The sequence below is a fragment of the Perca flavescens genome, chromosome 2 (assembly GCF_004354835.1).
Source record: "Perca flavescens isolate YP-PL-M2 chromosome 2, PFLA_1.0, whole genome shotgun sequence".
NCBI classification, from domain to species: Eukaryota; Metazoa; Chordata; class Actinopteri; order Perciformes; family Percidae; genus Perca; species Perca flavescens.
Window position 1 is genome coordinate 1,952,491 of NC_041332.1, and position 23,644 is coordinate 1,976,134.

Here is a 23,644-nt window from a genome sequence, read left to right on the forward strand (position 1 = left end):
CAGAGAGGCCACTGCCTCTGTGTTCTGGAAACCAGGACCTGCAGCCTCCACGATTCCCTTCAACGTGGTCACTCCAGCCCCTCATCAGCCTCTCCGTGAGTCCAGGTCTGCTGCCATACTTGAGATCCAGCCGGGCCCCCCACACCAGGGGCTCCTCCAGGAGCCAGAACAGAGATGCTGCAGGTTCCAGTCTGGTCCATTTAAAACGTGTCCATTCTTTAAAAAGTCCTTGATAAAAAGAAGGCAAGTCACACAAAGAGATATAACCACAGTCTACTAAAAACAACGAGGCATCAAGACCCAGACCTGCAACCCCCCTTAAAATGGTGCTGACTACTGGCCTCCAGACGACATCATCATTTTCATATAAAAACCTCTGTATAAACTGGAATCTAAAAGCAGCTGTCCGGCTCTCCAAGACCACCAAACCCTACCCTCCTTCCTCTTTCAGCAGATATAAAACACATGGAGGAACCCAGTGCATCATGTCCCAAAAAAACTTTAAAATGATCGAATGTATTGTTTTTAAAAGACCAGCAGGGGGCTCCATCCAGAGAGAGAGAGGGAGAGAGAGACACAGAGAGAGAGAGAGGGAGACAGAGAGAGAGAGGGAGGGAGAGATTTTTTTGATTTTAATAAAACCTTTATTTTAAAAAATATTTTTTTTCCATCACAATAAATACTTTCACAGAAAATATTCACCTAAAAACAGGTAATGTACACGACAAACTATCACATCCCTACCTAAATACTCCGTCAAATATTAAATCATCTCCTACTACAGAACATAATGCATCTTTATAGCACCACTGTTTGAGAAACTCATCAATGTTATTCATTTATTTATGAAACTTAAAATCAACCGATCGATCAATCGACTCTGGCTTTCACTAAAGAGATGAAAACAGGAAGTGCTTCCTGTCCTTTCCTGTCCTCTACTTTATTCTTCCTGCTACTGTAGATGGACAATGTTGCCTCTCCTACAATCAGATTACAGTTTTTTTTTCGATCGCTATGACAATTTTTTCAATACTTTTAACAACTTTCCTAAACTCTTAACGCAGTTAGCACAACATCCGTCTATGTAGGCTATACAATTAACACATTTCTTGTTGCTTGGACACAAAATGCATACAGTTAACACAAATGTAAAATGCTTGAACTCCATTTACACACAAGCTCAAAACCAAGACCCTAAACAATGGATATGTACTGCCAAATTTACAAATGCTTTCACACTGTATGTAACAGATAACAACTTGTTCTACACCTAACTCATAGGCTAAAGTCAAAGTGAACAGCTGATCACAAATAAACACAAATATATCCCCTGCATTCTATACATGCATTTATTGAGAAACAGCTGATTGAAGTTCTTTCAATCCCATGACCATATGTTACTGTAGTACGTGCAGTAAAAGAGGACCTACTTGGGCTGATTTTGTGTGGAAAAGGACCAATAAAGATGAACTCAAAGAAAGTAAGAGAAATTGCTGCACGAGTGTGAGGAAGAGGAGTACCAGGACAATTCTGTCTCTGTCCTCTTTTTTTTAATAAACCGTACAGTCTATAAAGCTACTCTGAGATGGGTCATTCATTTTGGTAATGAATTTCTGCAGCAAAAGAAACAGAATGCATGCATTTACTAAAACCAACAAAACAGAAATGTAGAGGCTTCAAGAGAAATTGCAGTGTGAAACACAATATATGGTCAATACAATCATTTTTGTCTGTTGTATAAGGGTAGACCTGACACATAAAATAATGCAGTTTGTGTAATTCCATCTAATGTTAGTGTTTTGTATGATATTGTTCTATGATTGACTAAATGTTCCTGTTGGGAGACAACATGTGTTAGTGTTTTGGAAGAATTATTTGATTTTGAGACATGATTGCATTATTTTCGTAGACATAGTGTATTGTGTTAGTGTATTATTGTATTTTGAAAATTAGTTTACAATGTGTGATTTTGAGCATGAAACTGTTTTGTCAATTGTGTGTTGTAGGTGTGTTGGTGCGTTAAGAGTTTAGGAAAGCTGTTAAAAGTATTGAAAAAATTGTCATAGCGATTGGAAAAAAACTGTAAGTAGCTGCCATTTAGAGGCAAAAACGTTTTTATAGCCGGCTCCAAAAATGAAAGCAACCTTAGACCACTTCTCACCAAACCGTGTAAAGACCTTCTCCAGCACATCAAACAGCTCCTCTGGCATTCATAAGGGAGAGACAGAAAGAGAGGGGAGAGAGGGGAGAGAGGGAGGAGAGAGGAGAGAGGGAGAGAGGGAGGGAGAGAGGGAGGGAGGGAGGGAGAGAGAGAGGGAGAGGGAGAGAGGGAGAGAGAGAGAGAGAGGGGGAGAGAGAGGGAGGGAGGAAGGGAGGGAGGGAGGGAGGAAGGGAGGGAGGGAGGGAGGGAGGAAGGGAGGGAGGGAGAGAGGGAGGGAGAGAGACCGAGATGGTCCTGTGTGGCTGTGATTGGTCAGCTGGTCCTGTGTGGCTGTGATTGGTCAGCTGGTCCTGTGTGACTGTGATTGGTCAGCTGGTCCTGTGTGACTGTGATTGGTCAGCTGGTCCTGTGTGACTGTGATTGGTCAGCTGGTCCTGTGTGTTGATAGTGGGTGTTTCCAGCAGCCTACTGTGGGGAGTAGCAACATGCTAGTTCACTGACATCAGCTCTGCTAATAAACTCAGACATATTTGGTTACAATGACGGGGTTTTCCATTTGTAAAATGTGTATATGTCATAACCTGGCTGGCAGACACCTCGCAGATAACTTCACACTTATCTTCTGGTTACAGTAAATAGGTCATTGGATTTTACTGGGTCTATTTCTCAATACATTTTACAAAATCTAAGCAAGAAAAGGCCAAACAAATAAGATTAATATTTTAGCACGACAGTCTGTGGGGTTTGCCATTCTGAGTACCGTTTCGGTGGTGAGCGACACAGACACAAGAATCACTACAGCGCTTGGGAGCACGTGGTGCATGATGGGAGGTGTAGTGTTTCAACCAGCAGGGCACAGGAGGATGAAGATAAGACAGAACCAGAGCCTTGGTGATATTGGTGCATACATACACATTGTAGGAGCCAAATATGTTGTCTGGAGTGTTCAGACTTTGGGTGTTGTTTCTTGTGTGTACATTGGGTGTCGCTGTGGTATTACCTGGGGCCAGGTTATAAAGGGAAGCTCCAAATTGTTGCCGGCAGGTGTTTAGCCCGGAAAGGGCAAATGGTTTAAGAAGGCTAACGCTGTGACACCAAACGCTGTGATGCTGGAGCGCATTGGCGCAGAACCCTTTGTTCCAATGTTGTCCAATTGTTTATGGATTTATCGCGGAAAATGTGAAAGAATGGACATTTCATGCTGTTGTTATTCTGCAATGCAACATTGTCAGATGATTCTTGAACGCTACACAGCATGTTAACATCAGCGCGTCAGCCAGGTCTCTCCGGGATAAAACCACCTCCGTAGTTACAGTATCAGACCGAGCAACTATACACACATGAATGTGTAACTTACTGTGGCAATACAAGCTTTTCTGACAATAAGCATAAACAATTATTAATAATGAGTGCAGAATGTAAAAAATATATAGTATGTGCAAACGGCAGATGTATAGTCTGAAGGTGCAGTTATTTATGGGAGTTAGTTATTATCAGTCTAGTTATTTAATTTAATTTAATTTATTTTATTTCAAACAAAACTAAATATATATACATATACACATGTACATATATCCATGAAATAAAAAATGTGTGTAGCAACACATCAAAGGGAAAAGAACAATATTAATCCAGTGTTACAAATAATATAAAAAAAATACTATTACAATTAAAGCTGCAAGCAGCGTTGAACGTACCCTGCGTCGGGGTTGCTGGCGGACGCCGCTCCTTGCTACCGTGTATTTGCACGGCACTCAGACACCGCAAATCATCACCAATGAAAAGGGAACTCCCTGCTGAGTTTAATGATACCTCACACAAGACTCTACCTTAAACAGGTCACCAGTTATTAAAGGGGGCGTGGCCTGAGTAAGGGGCGTGGTTAAAGTATAGGGGTGGCTCAGTATCACATGTAGACCACACATTATAAGTTTCATGTAAATCGGACGATGTTTGTCATATAAGGCGCATTTCCTGTTGCCAGCGGGGGGCGCTATAATCAAAAGTCAATCTTGGCCTGTAGGTGTCCTCAGGCCTGGACCTTTGTTGGTTGTGGGAAATTTCGACCAAATTGGACAACGTACACTCAAGTTACAACGACTTCTTTGTTCATTGATAAACACTCAAAATGGCCGCCCCACCACGGCCACGCCCTATGACGAAAAGTTTTTCTTTTAACAACTTTTCATCTTTAACATCTTAAGATGGCACAGACCGAGTTTGAAGTTGATCGGATGAAATCTCTAGGAGGAGTTCGTTAAAGTACGACATGTGGAAATGGCCAAAATCGCACTAATTTTGAACATTCAATTCAAGATGTCGGACTTCCTGTTGGGTTTAGGGTATGGCTCTAATGAAGTTTTTTGTACATCTTGACATGTTACATATGTGTACCAAGTTTCGTTAGTCTATATTAAACGCACTGCAGGGGCTACATTTTTAACTTTGTAGGGGCGCCAGCAAAGCCATTTTTGTGCGCCTATTCCCAAAACCCTTAAAATACATAACCGCCAGTTTAATTAATTTGTCTAAAGAAAGAAAGAAAGAAAGAAAGAAAGAAGGAATAATAATTCCTTCAGTTTGAATAGGGCCTTTGCCCTAGAGAGAGAGAGAATACTAACGTTACACAAGTAGTTATGTCTCCCATTGTATTGGTTTTGTGCTTTATGGACATAATGCACAAAAATAGATATTCAAATATATTCAAACCTCTCTGGTTTCTCAGAACAAATATTCAAAAGTAGCAATTCAATGTCGGTGCTCAGGCCCTGATAATAACACCCTAGCATTACCAATACATCGTTGACTCGAGTACCAACAATGTAAATAAAATGCATAATTAACGTGTATGTATGTACATATGTGCATGCATATGTATGTGTACACAAACACACTTTTTGACACGCAAACTTATCTGTGCATACTAGTCAAATGTTTGTTTACCTTGTTCAACGTTGCTGTTTTGAGCCATGTGTATCGTGTATTGTTGTGTATGTACATGGAGAGCAACAAAAAGCCAGAGACAAATTCCCTGTACGTGTTCACACTGACTTGGCCTTTCACACAGACTCTGATTGTGAGACAGGCAGAGGAGCCAGTATCATCAGGCAGCTGCTATGTCTCTAGTCATTTCAGAGACAGAGCTGAATTATTACTGCCTGAGACATGTTGCAACGTAGTGTCCTTATGTAGGTTACTGACCATAACATGACCTGTCTCCATTTACACAGCAAGCTGGAAATGAAACGTGAGTAATGAGAGCAACAAGGTAGTAGACTGCCAAATTGTCACTGGACCTCTCTCTCAGTGTGTGTGTGTGTGTGTGTGTGTGCTTGTGTGTGTGTGCTTGTGTGGTGTGAGTATGTGTGTGTGTGTGTGTGTGTGTGTGTGTGTGTGCGTGGTGTGAGTGTGAGTGTGTGTGTGTGATAAGAGATCAAAGGAATGGAAAGAAACGTGACCATAAATGACAGCAAAACCCAATAAAGACACACACACACTAGTTCTCATCTACCAAAATCCATTTGATTTGATTTAGATTTTTGTTTAATATTTAATATTGATATGAGATTAACTTAGATAAATCATGAAGCATGTAATGAATTAGATTTTTTTTATTGCTTGACAGTCCTATTTTTAAACTTTTAAATTGTTAAATCAAGGGGGTGCTCCAGAGCGTCCAATAAACTTTAATTACATAACTGAGTAAGCAAAAATCAAATCAAGACCTGGCAGAAACCTGAAACAGGATATTTAATCACAACAAATATCTGCCTATCTGTGATACCAAATTTGGTATGCTTACCACATTTAACTTTTGGGGTGTCATCACAAAATGATTTAATATAAAAGCTCCTCGTGGATACAGCGTGCGACAGAGAAGACCTGGGAGCTCCTGCTTGTGGCTATGTTCTCGTCAGCTTGAGATCATTTGAAACATTTATTGAGTTCATCTTGAATAGACACCTACTCTAAAAAACAAGAACCGGACCTTTTGAGAAGGATTGGTGATTACTGTTGACAGAGAGGTCAGGTAAGGACAACTTTTTTATAAGAATTTAATACATGTGCAAAATGACTCATTTATTGAACATCTGGAACAATAGGTTAGTATTTATTTGCAGTAATAACCTAGTGTAAAAAGGATTGAGTCACTTTGGGAGCAAAGCCCACCTATAACGAAACGAAAACATGGTTTCAGTGTGGATAAGTTTCCTATACATCAAAATGTTAAGTGCTGCTTAAGATAAATAGATAGATATTTAGTGTCATTGCATATTTTTACACAACTGAACTTGGTTGGAGCACTCAGGTTTGCAGCTTACAAATCCATGATAAAATATAAAATATGCACACTTACACACCTCCCTCATGCCCATGACCTCATACACATGATTAACCGTACTATAAATAAATACTCTAGAAAAAAACACGTTACCCATGATATAAATGAGCAGTGAACACAAAAGTTTAATTACATGGACTTAAAAACTGGAAGATGGCACTGACTTTGTAATTATCTAACAGAAATCAGCCGCCACAATGAGTACGGACGCGGAGATGGCCACTTATGGCAAAGCTGCCATTTACCTTCGTAAGCCAGAAAGGGAGAGAATTGAGGCTCAAAGTGCCCCATTTGATGCCAAGAGTGCCTGCTACGTTGCTGATGTCAAGGAGCTGTACTTGAAGGGAAAAATCATCAAGAAAGATGGTGACAAAGTCACGGTCGAAACCCTGGACACTAAGGAGGTTAGTATCATGAAATCAGAGTCAACTGGGAGAATCAATGTGATCAGTTCTCATTGTGACAAATGTCCTATTCAGGAGAGAGTAGTGAAAGAAGCTGATGTCTATCCAATGAACCCTCCCAAGTATGACAAGATTGAGGACATGGCCATGATGACCCATCTCAATGAAGCCTCTGTGCTGTATAACCTCAAAGAGCGTTATGCAGCATGGATGATCTACGTAAGACAATCTGAATAATGAGAAAAGAAAACTATTGCAAATTGCCATACTTGTAGAAAACATAGAGTTAACTGTTGAATCTCTGTGATCACTTTCAGACCTACTCTGGGTTGTTCTGTGCCACCGTGAACCCCTACAAGTGGCTCCCAGTGTACGACTCTGAATGTGTAAGTGCCTATAGAGGCAAGAAGCGTATGGAGGCTCCACCCCACATCTTCTCCGTCTCTGACAACGCTTTTCAGTTCATGCAAACTGGTAAGTCATTACCAGAACAATTTATCAGTACATGAAGTTTCTGTTGCAGTAAATCATAGTCAATTATTTTGTTTTTTCTTTAACAGATAGGGAGAACCAGTCCGTCTTGATCACGTGAGTTTGTTACATTTACATTTGTAGACTTTGTTTAACAAAGTTAAATATCTTGATCAAATCTTATACATCTGTGTCTATACCTAGTGGAGAATCTGGTGCTGGGAAGACTGTTAACACCAAGCGTGTCATCCAGTACTTTGCAACTATTGCAGTTGGTGGACCGAAGAAGGACGACTCAAAGGTATGTTACTTTATGATTAAAATTCAGGCTTCTTACTCTATTGAATATTTTTTCAGGGGAAAAAATGAAGTCATTTCTTGACATTAATTCTAAACCTGGATTGTAGGGGTCACTGGAGGATCAGATTATTGCAGCCAATCCCCTCCTAGAAGCCTACGGTAACGCCAAAACTATTAGGAATGACAACTCTTCTCGTTTTGTAAGTATGGAACAATGTCTACACATGAGGTCTTGTTACAGATTGCCAATGTGGAGGGACAATAAAAATCCTTTGATCCAAACAGGGTAAATTCATCAGAATCCATTTCGGCGCAACTGGCAAACTGGCAAGTGCAGATATTGAGACATGTGAGTAATAATACTCATAGTACATGCAAATGACTGGAATTGAGAATTGGCCAGGCTGTGATTTATGAACAATATTTGTAGATCTGCTGGAGAAGTCAAGAGTGACATACCAGCTTTCTGATGAAAGAGGTTATCATATCTTCTTCCAGATGATGACCGGCCACATACCTGAGCTGATTGGTAAGCACATTGGTGTTGCACATTGTTTAACCTCTTTTCATATGGAACAAATGTTCTGACATTTTCACTCTTATTTGGATCTCCAGATTTGGCACTCATCTCAACCAACCCCTACGACTTCCCCATGTGTAGCATGGGTCAGATCACTGTGGCCAGCATTGATGACAAAGTTGAGCTGGAAGCCACTGATGTGAGTGATCTTCACTTCAAAATATAATTATTTTTTTTTTGCATTAAATCTAATTGATCTAGGCCACGCCCGAAAACCGCCACAGGCCAATCATGGCTTAGCAACCGTAACTATATTCCTAAAGTGAATATGTTTTTGTGTCGACCTGTTTTGAACTCAGAACGCTATTGATATCCTGGGCTTCACTCATGACGAGAAAATGGCCATCTACAAGATGACTGGTGCTGTGCTCCACCATGGTAACATGAAGTTCAAGCAGAAGCAGCGTGAGGAGCAGGCTGAGCCTGATGGCACAGAGGGTGAGTGTTTAATGTCAGCTCAAAGTGAATAGCTTGGGACCAACAGTAATGAGGTTCTTAATCACACTGGTGTGGATTTACATCATGATGGAAATCTCTGAACTATTTTCAGAGGCTGACAAGGTTGCTTACTTGCTGGGTCTGAACTCCGCTGACATGCTCAAGGCTCTGTGCTTCCCCAGAGTGAAGGTCGGAAATGAGTATGTCACCAAGGGACAGACTGTACCTCAGGTAAATATGAATTACCAATATCCTACAATTTAAATAAGTCTAAGACCATCTTAAATGTAATTTTTTATTATTAGATCTTTTGTATTATTTACCTCACTAGTGAGGTGCCTGTTCAGGCAGATTGCTTGGCCTGTGGTAGTGGTGCTTGTAGCTTTCTCGAGAATCCCTCATACAATCAATTTAATGCTCACACTGCTCTTCCTTGGGTCCTGAGCAATACACCTGCCATGACATAGTTGCGTCACATACCCAAACCATGGCTTCTCATGGTCAGAAACACTTTTGAAATACACTGGTTCAGGGGGGGAAATATCAAGAGCAAACTTTACCATTGCCATTTGGCCCAAGGTAAAAGGGCCACAAACAGCTATAGATTTATTATGATTTTCACATATGAAAAATATAGGATATGTTTCAATCCTAAATCATTGTACCAATAAATAACTTAAAAATGGGCAACTCAACTGCAGTTCTGACTTACTGTGTCCTACTTCAGAGGAAAACGTACTGCTACATTTCCCTGACAGAGAAATGTTACTGGTTACATTGCAGATTAAGATTTTTCCTCACAAAATTATTCAACATTACTCTATGCTGCATGATTTTGAAAGTATGTAAGTACATTCTGCTGATAATTCCTGTCTTTTACTCTTCACTTTAAGTAGACATCGGAATGCAGGACGTTTTGACTAGGCCTATTTCTAACACTGCCAACACATTGCCAGTTAGAGAAAGGCTGAGAAGTAAAGGATGCTGTTTTTGTTAGTCAGAGTGATTAATCGTTGCGTTCACGCTGCTGTCCTTGGTAAAATCATTCCACTATGTCAAGTAATCCCATCCGCTCTGTGCAAATGTCAGTGACAGGGTACTGGCCATTCTTATTATACATCCATGGTACAATACTAATGATTTTTACAAAAATGTTAAATCACATCCTTGTTTTTATTCAGGTGATGAACTCAGTGACAGCCCTGGCCAAGGCTATCTATGAGAGGATGTTCTTGTGGATGGTCGTTCGTATTAACGAGATGTTGGACACTAAACAAGCACGACAGTTCTACATCGGTGTCCTGGACATTGCTGGTTTTGAAATCTTTGACGTAAGCTTCATTTCCAACAATTCAGAAACTGATACTGATGACAGAATCATTCTTATTGCCCTGCGAGAGATTATACTGGTTAATTGTCCCCTCACAGTTCAACACCTTGGAACAGCTGTGCATCAACTTCACCAATGAGAAACTGCAACAGTTTTTCAACCACACCATGTTTGTCCTGGAGCAAGAGGAGTACAAGAAGGAGGGTATTATCTGGGAGTTCATTGACTTTGGCATGGACTTGGCTGCCTGCATTGAGCTCATTGAAAAGGTAATCATTTTGTGATTATATATAATTTTTCTTAATTTGAATGACTTTATCACCCTTGTGTTGTCTTTCGGGTCCCGGTGACCCAAAGGAAAAAAGAAAGGGTTAATACAGCACCTTAGTGCTTTTTTGTACAACATTTTGGTCACTTAAGCTGTGTTTAAATGTGCTCTAGAAATAAACTTTACTTACTTACTTTACAAGTGACCAGGTTTAGAGAGCAATTCTCAACAAAGTAAATGGAAGTACATAACCCTTGTGTAGTCTACACAAGGGTTTAAAGAGGTGCTATGCAGTTTTGGCAGTTTCTTCGCTGTTTTCTCTCTTTTTGCTCACAGGTTTCTCTATAGAGCTCCCCCTACAGCCTCGGAATAGATATTTGGTAGATCCTATGTTTACTCATGTCTGACTCCTCTCTCGGTCAGTCTGCCGTTTCCTCTTTCTCTGTTCCTCCGACAATGCTTTCCTAGCTTTCTGCTTCTTTTTTGCCGGCTCAGCCATGACGATAGTGTGAAAAACCCCATCGCTACCTTGTTAGCCGGTTCCTGAACAGGCGTATGTGTACAGTGCCGTGTAGCAATTTGTTACATCGCGAGACCTGATATCACGCAATACTTCCTGACGCTGATGCCAGCGGCTCGCTGGCCGAAAGTTGCAATTGTGGTTTTTCCGCTCACAGGCGCTAGGGGTAAGCGAGATGACCACCATTCAACTCGAAAGAAGTCATATAACCATTCCAATGGCTCCGAAGCTGTTCAGTTAAGGTAAATTAAGCTAAAAAAGCTGCATAGTTCCCCTTTAATTACATACTTCTTCCCACTTTTTTCCAGCCCATGGGCATCTTCTCCATCCTTGAAGAGGAGTGCATGTTCCCCAAGGCCTCAGACACATCCTTCAAGAACAAGCTGTATGACCAGCATCTTGGAAAAACCAAAGCATTTGAGAAGCCTAAGCCCCCCAAGAAAGGCAAGATTGAGGCCCACTTCTCCCTGGTGCACTACGCTGGTACCGTGGACTACAATATCGCTGGCTGGCTGGACAAGAACAAGGATCCACTGAATGACTCCGTCTGTCAGCTGTACCAGAAATCCCCAGTGAAACTACTGGCTCTCTGCTTCCCTCCTGTCATTGAGGGTATGATAGGAACTACAGTAAACTAAAACATGTTTTTAGGCTATACTGTATATGTTTAAGTAACTGTAGCGGGTGTTAATGTATTTGTCATCCTAACGAAACATGTCTAATTCAAAATATCAACAGATGCTACCAAGAAGGGAGGCAAGAAGAAGGGTGGTTCTATGCAGACTGTGTCTTCACAGTTTAGGGTAATGTTGCAAATGTATCTTATATATGTATGTATATATAGCTGAGTTTATGTTCAAACTCACAATTGATTACATGTCATAAGACTCACCATTTTGGATCTACAGGAGAACTTGGGGAAGCTGATGACTAACTTGAGGAGCACCCATCCTCACTTTGTGCGCTGCCTGATTCCCAATGAGTCAAAGACTCCAGGTACATAGAGAACATCATCTCAAGAGATTATTTGAAGAGTGGTTTTGTTTTGTTAATATGGTTTCCTTCATTTTGTGCTGCTTTTAACTAACTAAGTCTATTTATTCAAAGAAGTCATTAAGAAATGTATTTTTACAGGTCTGATGGAGAACTTCCTGGTCATCCACCAGCTCAGGTGTAACGGTGTGCTGGAGGGTATCAGAATCTGCAGAAAAGGTTTCCCCAGCCGAATCCTCTATGCTGACTTCAAGCAGAGGTATTAATGGATATGTTAATATCATTTTGATAAAGATTATTAGAAGAAAATGCTCACACTGACCATTAACTCTCATGAAAAAGGTACAAGGTGCTGAATGCCAGCGTCATCCCCGAGGGCCAGTTCATTGACAACAAGAAGGCTTCAGAGAAGCTGCTTGGGTCAATTGATATTCCACATGACGAGTACAAATTCGGACACACAAAGGTAAACACCTTGCTCTCTTATTTTACTGTAGATTAATGACCAAAGTGGTTAGGGGGTTGAGGATGGGCCAAACACAGGGCTTTCACTCAGGAGACCGGGGTTCGCGTCCCGCTTGTCACGCTTGTTATAGTTGTTTTTTTCTTACCGTACGCCCACCCATGACCCTTTCCTAAACCCAGCTGTCCCATTCTTCCCGCATGTCACAGAACCGTACCCACACCCACGACCATTTCCTAAACGCAACTGTCCCGTAGTTCCCGCGTGTCACGGAACTGTAAGCCCACCCATGACCTTTTCCTTAACATAACTGTTTCAAAATGGATGGCAATAGTCCCGACCAAGCGCGTTTACTTAAAGCGCTAAAGGAGACTTTTAGCGTCAGTAAGAACGACAAAGGCACCTGACCAAGCGTCCATATTTTACGAGATGGGTGTTTGGATAGAGGCAGAGCAGCCTGCACGTGGCCATTATCAAAAGACCTTCACCTTAGAAGCCCTGGACCACGTGGGGCAGGTGAAAATGTTTTTTTGTTTTACAGACTGTGAAGTATTCAGTATTCATCCTACATTCATTTTTATTTTGTGTTTGATCAGGTGTTCTTCAAGGCCGGTCTGCTGGGTGTCCTTGAGGAGATGAGAGATGAAAAACTGTCATCTCTGGTCACCATGACTCAGGCTTTGGCCCGTGGTTATGTCATGAGAAAGGAGTTTGTAAAGATGACGGAGAGGAGGCATGTTGAAAACAGCTCATTCTGAATCATGGTATTACAAATCACTAACGATATTGTTTACAACAGCTACTTCTTGTCCGCAGGGAAGCCATATATACCATCCAATACAATATCCGCTCATTCATGAATGTCAAACACTGGCCATGGATGAAGGTGTACTACAAGATCAAACCTCTGCTGAAGACTGCTGAAACTGAGAAGGAGCTGGCAAATATGAAGGAGAACTATGACAAGATGAAAACTGACTTGGCTGCTGCCCTGGCCAAGAAGAAGGATCTGGAGCAGAAGATGGTGTCCCTTCTGCAGGAGAAGAATGATCTGCTGCTGCAAGTGTCATCTGTAAGTACACATCGACAGAAAATTGTGCTTTTCATATTTTTCAAAGTTGATGTGCTAACATCTATCTTTATAAAATTAACTAGGAATCAGACAATCTGAATGATGCTGAAGAGAGATGTGAGGGACTTATCAAGAGTAAGATTCAGATGGAGGCCAAACTCAAAGAGACAACTGAGAGACTGGAGGATGAAGAGGAAATCAATGCTGAGCTCACTGCCAAGAAGAGAAAGCTGGAGGATGAATGTTCTGAGCTCAAGAAGGATATTGATGACCTGGAGCTTACCTTGGCCAAAGTGGAAAAAGAGAAACATGCCACAGAGAACAAGGTTTGTGTATAATAGATTTCCCGCTAAATACATTCTGGAGGGGACCCCCGCTGCAGAATTATTACGCCAAGCAGCTTCAGAATTTTACTTTTTCGTTAAATCCAAATTTCTGGACACTGCAGAGCTGAGGTTGAGGGTGAGCGACTGGTGAAACAGTGAAAAGACGTCAATCAATCGCAAAGTCATGACAACCAAACAACAGCACGAGTACAGCATTTTCACCTCATGCAGAGTGATAAACAGGGGCAAAAACCTTGACGGCTAATTCTCATGGAAGTCACGCTCACGCAGGTCCCGTGGAATAGAACAGCCACAGAGGCTTAGAAAATACCATTACGGTGACTGAATATATTAAATTTACTTTTCTCTGACCCCGATGAGAAAAGAAGTGTGTGCACCCTGCAGTCCATCTGCCACACCCCTGCTGCAGGAGATGTATTCACTTACTGTTTCAAACTTTTCCAGGTTATGTTAAAAATGTGATGCGATACAGGCACTGCTAAATGCGTTATTTATCTGGAATTGTTCATTAGCTGTGGTTGATATATGTCAAGCTGAATGGACTCAGTACACAGTAGTAAACACATGTTATTCTCACCCAAAGACTCGTTCTTCGAGAGAAAGAACACAACATAATGGAATGGAATGGAAAGGCATTTCCTTTCCTATTTTTCATTGCTGTTACAGGCTGGTAGCGTAGGTACTAGTGCACCCTCACTAATTTTCAACCCTAACGTTAACTCTTCCCCCACCTGGCCATTGAAACAGAATCCAGAGGAAAAACTGTAATAATCTGTCCAGCATATCAAGTAAGATTAAAATGATGACAGTTTAAAGACAAGATTTGTCTTGCACATTTAGGTGAAGAACCTGACTGAGGAGATGGCCTCTCAGGATGAGAGCATTGCTAAGCTGACCAAGGAAAAGAAAGCCCTTCAGGAGGCTCATCAGCAGACTCTTGATGACCTGCAGGCAGAGGAAGACAAAGTCAACACTCTGACCAAGGCCAAGACCAAGCTTGAGCAGCAAGTGGATGATGTAAGATTACAAAGTCCCTTGGATTGGCAAAGCAGGATGATCAATTTGATGATTAAAAATGAATCGTATTTTTCAGCTTGAGGGTTCTCTGGAGCAAGAGAAGAAGCTCCGTATGGACCTTGAGAGATCCAAGAGAAAGCTTGAGGGTGATCTGAAACTGGCCCAGGAATCCATCATGGATCTCGAGAATGAGAAGCAGCAGTCGGACGAGAAAATTAAAAAGTAACAGTTTTTGAATTTGTACACAAGAATCATTCTTATATAATTTGTCGTCAACTGCATGAACTCTATGTACTTCATCTAAACTTCTCACAGGAAGGACTTTGAAATCAGTCAGCTCCTTAGCAAAGTTGAAGATGAGCAGTCACTTGGTGCTCAGCTTCAGAAGAAGATCAAGGAGCTCCAGGTGACATATGGTTTTAAAGAAAACATTTCTGATATTTCCAATTTTGTGTATTAAAAGTGACAGTTTACTGAAAGAAATGATATCTACGTTGGACAGGCTCGTATTGAGGAACTGGAGGAGGAGATTGAGGCTGAGCGTGCTGCTCGTGCCAAGGTTGAGAAGCAGAGAGCTGACCTCTCCAGGGAACTTGAGGAGATCAGTGAGAGGCTGGAGGAGGCCGGTGGTGCCACTGCTTCTCAGATTGAGATGAGCAAGAAGCGTGAAGCCGAGTTCCAGAAGCTCCGTCGTGATCTTGAGGAGTCCACTCTGCAGCACGAAGCCACTGCTGCTGCTCTTCGCAAGAAGCAGGCTGACAGCGTTGCTGAGCTGGGAGAGCAGATCGACAACCTCCAGCGTGTGAAGCAGAAGCTTGAGAAGGAAAAGAGCGAATACAAGATGGAGATTGATGACCTCTCCAGCAACATGGAGAATGTTGCTAAAGCAAAGGTACACAATGCATTACATGTTTTGTTATTACCCAAATCAGTATAGTAAAAAATCTGATCACTGATCTCATCTGTATTTACTCATTAGGGAAATCTTGAAAAGATGTGCCGTACTCTAGAGGACCAACTCAGCGAACTGAAGACCAAGAATGATGAAAATGTCCGTCAAATCAATGACACGAGTGCACAGAGAGCACGTCTCCTGACAGAAAATGGTATCTACAGTACAAGCTGTCAGTTAATGATCTGTTGTGTATGTTATTGAGAAACGTGACACAAATTAATGCATCGTGGCATCTTTCACACAAGGTGAGTTCTGCCGTCAAGTTGAAGAGAAAGAAGCTCTTGTCTCCCAGCTGACCAGAGGCAAACAGGCATTCACACAGCAGATTGAGGAGCTGAAAAGACATGTTGAAGAGGAGGTTAAGGTAAGAAACATTTAAGTAAGTGTGCATTGGTGTTATTAGTTTGGGATTCAGGAATTTTGTAAATTCAATCATATGTCTTACACCAGGCTAAGAATGCTCTTGCCCATGGACTGCAATCAGCCCGCCATGACTGTGATCTGCTGAGGGAGCAGTTTGAGGAGGAGCAAGAGGCCAAGGCTGAGCTGCAGCGTGGGATGTCCAAGGCCAACAGTGAGGTGGCTCAGTGGAGATCCAAGTATGAAACTGATGCCATCCAGCGCACTGAGGAGCTTGAGGAATCCAAGTGAGTAACATTCAAACAATTCAATGGCCGGTGTATCATTTTACCACAACTCAACTTTGGAGCAAACATTTTACAGCTCTGCCTTCATGTGTTCATCTAGATCTTTAAAAACTAGCTATTTATAACAACACTAGGCTGATTATAAATTGCCCATCCCCCTTTCCAAAACCTGTTATTTTGAAATATTCGCTACTCTAAGAATATTAAGGCTTCAAACAAACAACAATGCAACACTCAAGAACTCACGCTGCAGATTATTGTTACTGAGGCTTTAAGTCACTTCATAGTAGAAACTAATCTTACCTTCTTCCAACAGGAAAAAGCTGGCTCAGCGTCTTCAGGAGGCTGAGGAGCAGATTGAGGCGGTGAATTCCAAGTGTGCTTCTCTGGAGAAAACCAAACAGAGGCTCCAGAGTGAGGTGGAGGACCTCATGATTGATGTGGAGAGGGCCAATGGGCTGGCTGCCAACCTGGACAAGAAGCAGAGGAACTTTGACAAGGTAGCATTGTTAAAGTTTTTTTTTTTTTTCTGGGATTTGGGGTGTTATTTTGTGTCTCTGGTGCTTCCACACACATACAAACTTGGGGAAAATCCATCCATGGTGTTCTGAGTGAGATACGGTTTCTGAATGTGTCCTGCCTTCAGTCTCCTGGTGAGCTGGTCAAAATCTGCACGGCTTTCTACGGCACTAGCCGAGACGAAGGGGCTAGGGGGCTAACCATTAGCATGCTAGCTCGTTCTCAATGGCAAAACACTGTTACAACACACAAATTCACCCTAATCTACAAAATAAATTGTATAGAACTACTTACACGTCCTTACGTGCCCTCATTTAGAAGAAGTCTCCCGGCTAATCCTGCCTTGTACTGGGCAAAGTTGGAGAAACAGCTAGCTAGCTCATGTAGTCCTTACCTAGCTGCTGAGCATGTGCAACTGACAACAAAGATGTTACAGCAGTGAGATGTCTCACTCTGTAGCTAAAACAGAGACCTGAAAACAGGGTGAAAAGAGGAGCTGCAGCAATGTGCAGTACAACAAAAATATGGTGTTTTTTAAAATTAAACCATGTAAACCTATTCTGGTATAACCGCAAAATACAATTATGAACCTGAAAATGAGCTTAATATGGGAGCTTTAACTTTTGTGTTGCCAAGCCACACAAACAATGAAAGATATATTTATTTTCCCTCATATCACCACATAACCAATGGTGTTATTCAGGTGTTGGCAGAGTGGAAACAGAAGTACGAGGAGGGTCAGGCAGAGCTCGAGGGAGCACAGAAGGAGACTCGTTCTCTCAGCACTGAGCTGTTCAAGATGAAGAACTCTTATGAGGAATCTCTGGATCAGCTGGAGACTTTGAAGCGTGAAAACAAGAACCTTCAACGTGAGTTCGACATTATGCAACAGTTATATTGTATTCAACACATGTATTTCTTACATTGTATTCAACATGTGTTGGAATAAAGTCTTTATATTTTACATTGTAAGGCTTAACAATAAAAAACACATGTATCTCTATGCAGAGGAGATCTCAGATCTGACTGAACAGATTGGTGAGACTGGCAAGAGCATCCATGAGCTGGAGAAGTCCAAGAAGCAGGTGGAGACCGAAAAGTCTGAGATCCAGACGGCTCTTGAAGAGGCTGAGGTACATTTTCTTCTAGGGACATCTACTGAAAAAAATCATGGAAAAATCTACTTTAATAAGGTTTTAAGGCAGAGATTAATATGTAATTCTTTGATACCATCAGGGGACGCTGGAACACGAAGAGTCTAAGATCCTGCGTGTCCAGCTGGAGCTCAACCAGATTAAGGGTGAAGTGGACAGGAAGCTGGCAGAGAAAGATGAGGAGATGGAGCAGATCAAGAGGAACAGCCAGAGGGTGATTGACTCCATGCAGAGCAATCTGGATTCTGAGGTCAGGAGCAGGAACGATGCCCTGAGAATCAAGAAGAAGATGGAGGGAGACCTGAATGAGATGGAGATTCAGCTGAGCCACTCCAATCGCCAGGCTGCTGAGTCCCAGAAGCAGCTGAGGAATGTGCAGACGCAGCTGAAGGTATTGTTAGACACAGAGTTGTTGCACAGACTATGGTCAGTACATGCAGTACATTTTGGCATTCATGTGGATATTGTCCTGATTTTTTTTCTTCTCTAGGATGCACAACTGCACCTTGATGATGCTGTCAGAGCACAGGAGGAGTTCAAGGAACAAGCTGCTATGGTGGATCGCAGGAACGGTCTGATGGTAGCTGAAATCGAGGAACTCAGAGCTGCTCTGGAACAGACGGAGAGAAGTCGCAAAACCGCCGAGCAGGAGCTGGTGGACGCCAGTGAGCGTGTTGGACTTCTGCACTCTCAGGTGAACAAGCCCAGTCATTTCTTATATAATAATTCAAAAATCTAATGACATTTTAAGTGACATGGGGAAATCAGACATGTGATGACTAACATGCCTACATTTTTTTTGCCTTTAAGAACACAAGCCTTCTGAACTCCAAGAAGAAGCTTGAGTCTGACCTGGTCCAGGTCCAGGGTGAAGTGGATGACACTGTTCAGGAAGCAAGGAATGCAGAGGAGAAGGCCAAGAAGGCCATCACCGATGTAGGTTTACATTTGAATTGTTCTTACTTTCACTCCAATGTGTATTTTCAAAATTATTATTGTTATGCTGTCTCTTGTATAGGCTGCTATGATGGCTGAGGAGCTGAAGAAGGAGCAGGATACCAGCTCCCATCTGGAGAGGATGAAGAAGAACCTGGAGGTCACTGTTAAGGACCTGCAGCACCGCCTGGATGAGGCCGAGAACCTGGCCATGAAGGGTGGCAAGAAGCAGCTCCAGAAACTTGAGTCCAGGGTAAGAAAGAAAGAAAGAAAGAAAGAAAGAAAGAAAGAAAGAAAGAATTTGCAGAGCTGAACTTATTAAAAAAAGATGTATTCTTATTGCCTTATTGTTCATTGAAGGTGCGTGAACTGGAGGCAGAGGTTGAGGCTGAGCAGAGACGTGGAGGAGATGCCATTAAGGGTGTCCGCAAATATGAGAGGAGGGTGAAGGAGCTCACCTATCAGGTACAGTCACGTTGATAGTTGTCATACAAATCAACTTAAAGGTCCCATGACATGGTGCTCTTTTGATGCTTTTATATAGGCCTTAGTGGTCCCCTAATACTGTATCTGAAGTCTCTTTTATATAGACCTTAGTGGTCCCCTAATACTGGATCTGAAGTCTCTTTCCCGAAAGTCAGCCTTTGTGCGGAATTACAGCCACTAGAGCCAGTCCCACAATGAGATTTCCTTAGGATGTACCATTTCTGTGATTACCCAGGGCTCAGTTTACACCTATCACCATTTCTAGCCACTGGGGGACCATAGGCAGGCTGGGGGAAGCATATTAATGTTAAAAAAAACAACTCATGAAGTGACATTTTCATGCCATGGGACCTTTAACATATTTATTACAAAAACATGTATTTATTCTAAATCAACTTTAACAGACTGAGGAGGACAAGAAAAATGTTGCCAGGCTGCAGGATCTAGTTGACAAGTTGCAGCTCAAAGTCAAGGCCTACAAGAGGCATGCCGAGGAGGCGGTAAGGGCACTATATACATTTACACCACACTGAAAGCTTGGTACTGTGGCAGATTTATTTCAGTTGAAGATTACCTTTGGGCTTTTAGGAGATTAAAAATGTCAATCTCTATGTTTTTCAGGAGGAGCAGGCCAACACTCATCTGTCCAAGTGCAGGAAGGTCCAGCATGAGCTGGAGGAGGCTGAGGAGCGCGCTGACATCGCAGAGTCCCAGGTCAACAAGTTGAGAGCAAAGAGCCGTGACTCTGGCAAGGTAAACATACCAATAAAGACGTACATTTAAAATGTAATTTAAAAAAAGTTATGATTGACAGTTAGATTTGTTTGAAATAAAGTTGATTAAATGCTTTTTTATTTGTGTTTTTAGGGTAAAGAGGCAGCTGAATAAAGAAAACTGCCTGATCAGCTGTTTCTAATCATATAATATGATGTGAGATGTGCTGTAAAAATAAATGGTTTCCTTGTCACAGTTAAATTGCTGTCTGCCTGCTTCTTTTCCTTTACATTGAAGTGTTAGACTGGGAAAAGTGGCTTTCCAGTAAAAACAATTGTATTAAGTAGTAATATATGACCCAGCTGACCAAGCTTTAGCAACAAAAGTCCACAAATTTGATTTAAATGGCTGGCTACATGGCCTTAATATCTGGTATTAATCAGATGTCCTAAACCAGGTGACCAAATGCTTAAATCTACCTTCAAGTGACTTATTTGACCTTATCCAATATATGTAAATTTGTTTTTCTCTCTTCTGGAGAGAAAACACATTGGATGAATGCATTGCTTAAAGTGATGGTTCGGAGTATTACACCCTAGGGTCCTTTGCACCATGACCTCGAGCCAAACACCCCCCCAGAAGCTTTTTTCACGTGGGTCGAACATTGGGAGAGTTAGTGTAGAGTAGCGTTATCAGCTGAATAGCTTAGCGCAGGGGCTAATGGACCCACGTTTGTATCAGGAAGTTACCCCACTATTAATGCCTGGATTGATACCAAACGTCTACAGTAGTACAAATAGGTTATGTACTCCTAAAACGATGGATTGGAAAGTTTGTAAGTACACCAGAAGTTTATGTAAATAACACTTGCCTGCTCTCTTCTGCTCTCTGCTGTTGCTGCTACCTGCAGTAAGTCGAGTGCTTAGGGACGTCTACAAATTACAACACGGAAAAGAGATACAACAAAAATATTTATTAATTTAATGATTAAATAAGGTAATGTCTCCAAACTTACCTCAGTTATTACTTGTCTCCTGCTAGTTATACTACAGCACTTACTTTAAAAAAAAAAGTTTAATTAAAAATATTTTTGTTGCATCTCTTTTCGGTGTAGTAATTTGTAGACAGCCCTAAGCACTCGTCTTACTGCCGGCAGCAACAACAGCAGAGAGCAGAAGCCAGCAGGCAAGTGTTATTTACATAAACTTCTGGTGTACTTACAAACTTTCCAATCCATCGTTTTTTGAGTACATAACCTATTTGTACTACTGTAGACGTTTGGTATAATTTTGGACATTATTAGTGGGGTCATTTACGAGATACAAACGTGGGTCCATTAGCCCCTGCGCTAAGTTATTCAGCTGATAACGCTACTCTACACTAACTCTCCCAATGTTCAACCCAGGTGAAAAAAGCTTCTGGGGGGGGTGTTTGCCTCGAGGTCATGGTGCAAAGGACCCTAGGGTGTAATACTCCGAACCATCACTTTAAATAGCATACCCACCCAAATAAAATACTTAAAAGTCATGGGGGCCACAGGCTAGTCAAAGGTACACAAATCAGATGGTGGAGATTCAAAGTCTTATCCTGAGACTGTGTCCACACTAACATTTCCATTTTCATTGGCTATATTATAATAGTGACATCTCATTTCATTTCATTTCATTTATTATACATGAAAATGTAAAAGCAATAATTAAGGTACAATATAAATGGGCCTTACTCAGCTTAAAAACTGGTTTCCAGCAGGTTCCTGTTCTGCAGCAACATACAACATTGAACACAATTTCGGGACATGGGGACAAGAACATTTACACAGGACATTATCATGGACTAGACAGATACAATAAAACATTAAATACGGACAAACAAGACTAGAACAATACATGAACAATCAATGTGTGCAAGTGTGACTATCAAGAAGAAACAGTTTGTATGACTTTTTAAAATATGTGATGGATGATAGTGTTTGGATGTGATGGGGAATGTCATTCCAAATGTCAGGGTTTTTCATGGCTCAAATGGCGTCAAATACTATATTTTCGATGGACGGGCCCTTGCTCTGCGCACGTTGGGGTTACTGGCGGACGCCGCTCCTTGCGACCGTGCATTTGCGCAGCACTCAGACGCTGCAAATCGTCACCAATGAAAAGGGATCATTGATACCTCACACAAGACTCTACCTTAAATGGGTCACCAGTTATGAAAGGGGGCATGGCTACAACATAGGGGGCGGGTCAAACCATCACCAATGAATAAGGAAGTCTTTGCTGAGTTCAATGATACCTCACACAATAGTCTACATCAAACGGAGAAACCGATTTCTACAAATTGTTGCCTGTTTCTTAAGTAGCTACTCACCCATTCCAATCCAACCCCTCTGATACCATATTTCTCTAGTTTATGTAATAAAATGTCATGATTTATGGTGTAAAATGCTTTCTTTAGATCGATAAATATTCCCACTACATGTTTCTTTTTATCTAGGCAATTTCTCATTTCCTCAACTAATTCCATTAGTGCCAAAGTTGTTGATCTGTCTGTCCAGAATCCGTATTGACTGTCAACTAGGAGCTTGTGTCTTTTGATAAAAGTCTTTTCAACTGGGGGAGTATAGAAACAGGCCTGTAATTTTTGTAATTGTGTCAAACCCCAGTTTTATATACTGGTATTACTTTTGCTATTTTCATTTTGTTTGGAAATTTACCAAATTGAAAAGACAAGTTAAAGATACAGTACAGGCCAAAAGTTTGGACACACCTTCTCGTTCAATGCGTTTTTTTCATGACTATTTACATTGTAGATTCTCACTGAAGGCATCAAAACTATGAATGAACACATATGGAATTATGTACTTAACCAAAAAGTGTGAAATAACTGAAAACATGTCTTATATTTTAGATTCTTCAAAGTAGCCACCCTTTGCTTTTTTTGGTAACTCTGCAAACCCTTGGTGTTCTCTCAATGAGCTTCATGAGGTAGTCACCTGAAATGGTTTTACCTTCACAGGTGTGCTTTGTCACGGTTAATTAGTGGAATTTTTTCCCTTATTAATGGGGTTGGGACCATCAGTTGTGTTGTGCAGAAGTCAGGTTGATACACAGCCGACAGCCCTATTGGACAACTGTTAGAATTCATATTATGGCAAGAACCAACCAGCTAAGTAAAGAGAAATGAGTGGCCATCATAACTTTAACAAATGAAGGTCAGTCAGTCCGGAAAATTGCGAAAACTTTGAATGTGTCCCCAAGTGCAGTCGCAAAAACCATCAAGCGCTACAACGAAACTGGCTCACATGAGGACTGCCCCAGGAAAGGAAGACCAAGAGTCACCTCTGCTGCTGAGGATAAGTTCATCCGAGTCACCAGCCTCAGAAATCACAAGTTAACAGCAGCTCAGATTAGAGACCAGATCAATGCCACACAGAGTTCTAGCAGCAGACACATCTCTAGAACAACTGTTGAGAGGAGACTGAATCAGGCCTTCATGGTCAAGTAGCTGCTAGGAAACCACTGCTAAGGAGAGGC

At 41.6% G+C, this 23,644-nt stretch overlaps 1 protein-coding gene across 2 annotated transcripts; it reads left to right on the plus strand.

The window, feature by feature from the left end:
* Positions 1-6,016: 6,016 nt before the first annotated feature.
* On the plus strand, positions 6,017-20,378 carry LOC114564429 (myosin heavy chain, fast skeletal muscle). 2 transcript variants are annotated; one of them, XM_028591764.1, is made up of 40 exons: positions 6,017-6,191; positions 6,686-6,907; positions 6,983-7,126; positions 7,225-7,381; positions 7,468-7,495; positions 7,583-7,679; positions 7,786-7,878; positions 7,964-8,027; positions 8,109-8,207; positions 8,294-8,397; positions 8,558-8,696; positions 8,809-8,927; positions 9,878-10,027; positions 10,125-10,295; positions 11,123-11,426; positions 11,553-11,617; positions 11,723-11,810; positions 11,949-12,066; positions 12,150-12,273; positions 12,867-13,003; positions 13,087-13,342; positions 13,426-13,668; positions 14,530-14,706; positions 14,783-14,928; positions 15,022-15,112; positions 15,209-15,598; positions 15,686-15,812; positions 15,907-16,025; positions 16,112-16,308; positions 16,625-16,808; positions 17,531-17,696; positions 17,836-17,960; positions 18,064-18,372; positions 18,472-18,675; positions 18,792-18,917; positions 19,000-19,170; positions 19,278-19,382; positions 19,808-19,903; positions 20,025-20,156; positions 20,271-20,378. In XM_028591764.1, the coding sequence occupies exons 2-40, from the start codon at positions 6,701-6,703 to the stop codon at positions 20,289-20,291; spliced, it is 5,793 nt and encodes a 1,930-aa protein (XP_028447565.1). In that variant the 5' UTR covers positions 6,017-6,191; positions 6,686-6,700; the 3' UTR covers positions 20,292-20,378. The 2 variants fall into 2 exon arrangements, with proteins under 2 accessions (XP_028447565.1, XP_028447574.1); XM_028591773.1 differs by having other exon boundaries at positions 6,017-6,186.
* The last annotated feature ends 3,266 nt before the right edge of the window (positions 20,379-23,644 follow it).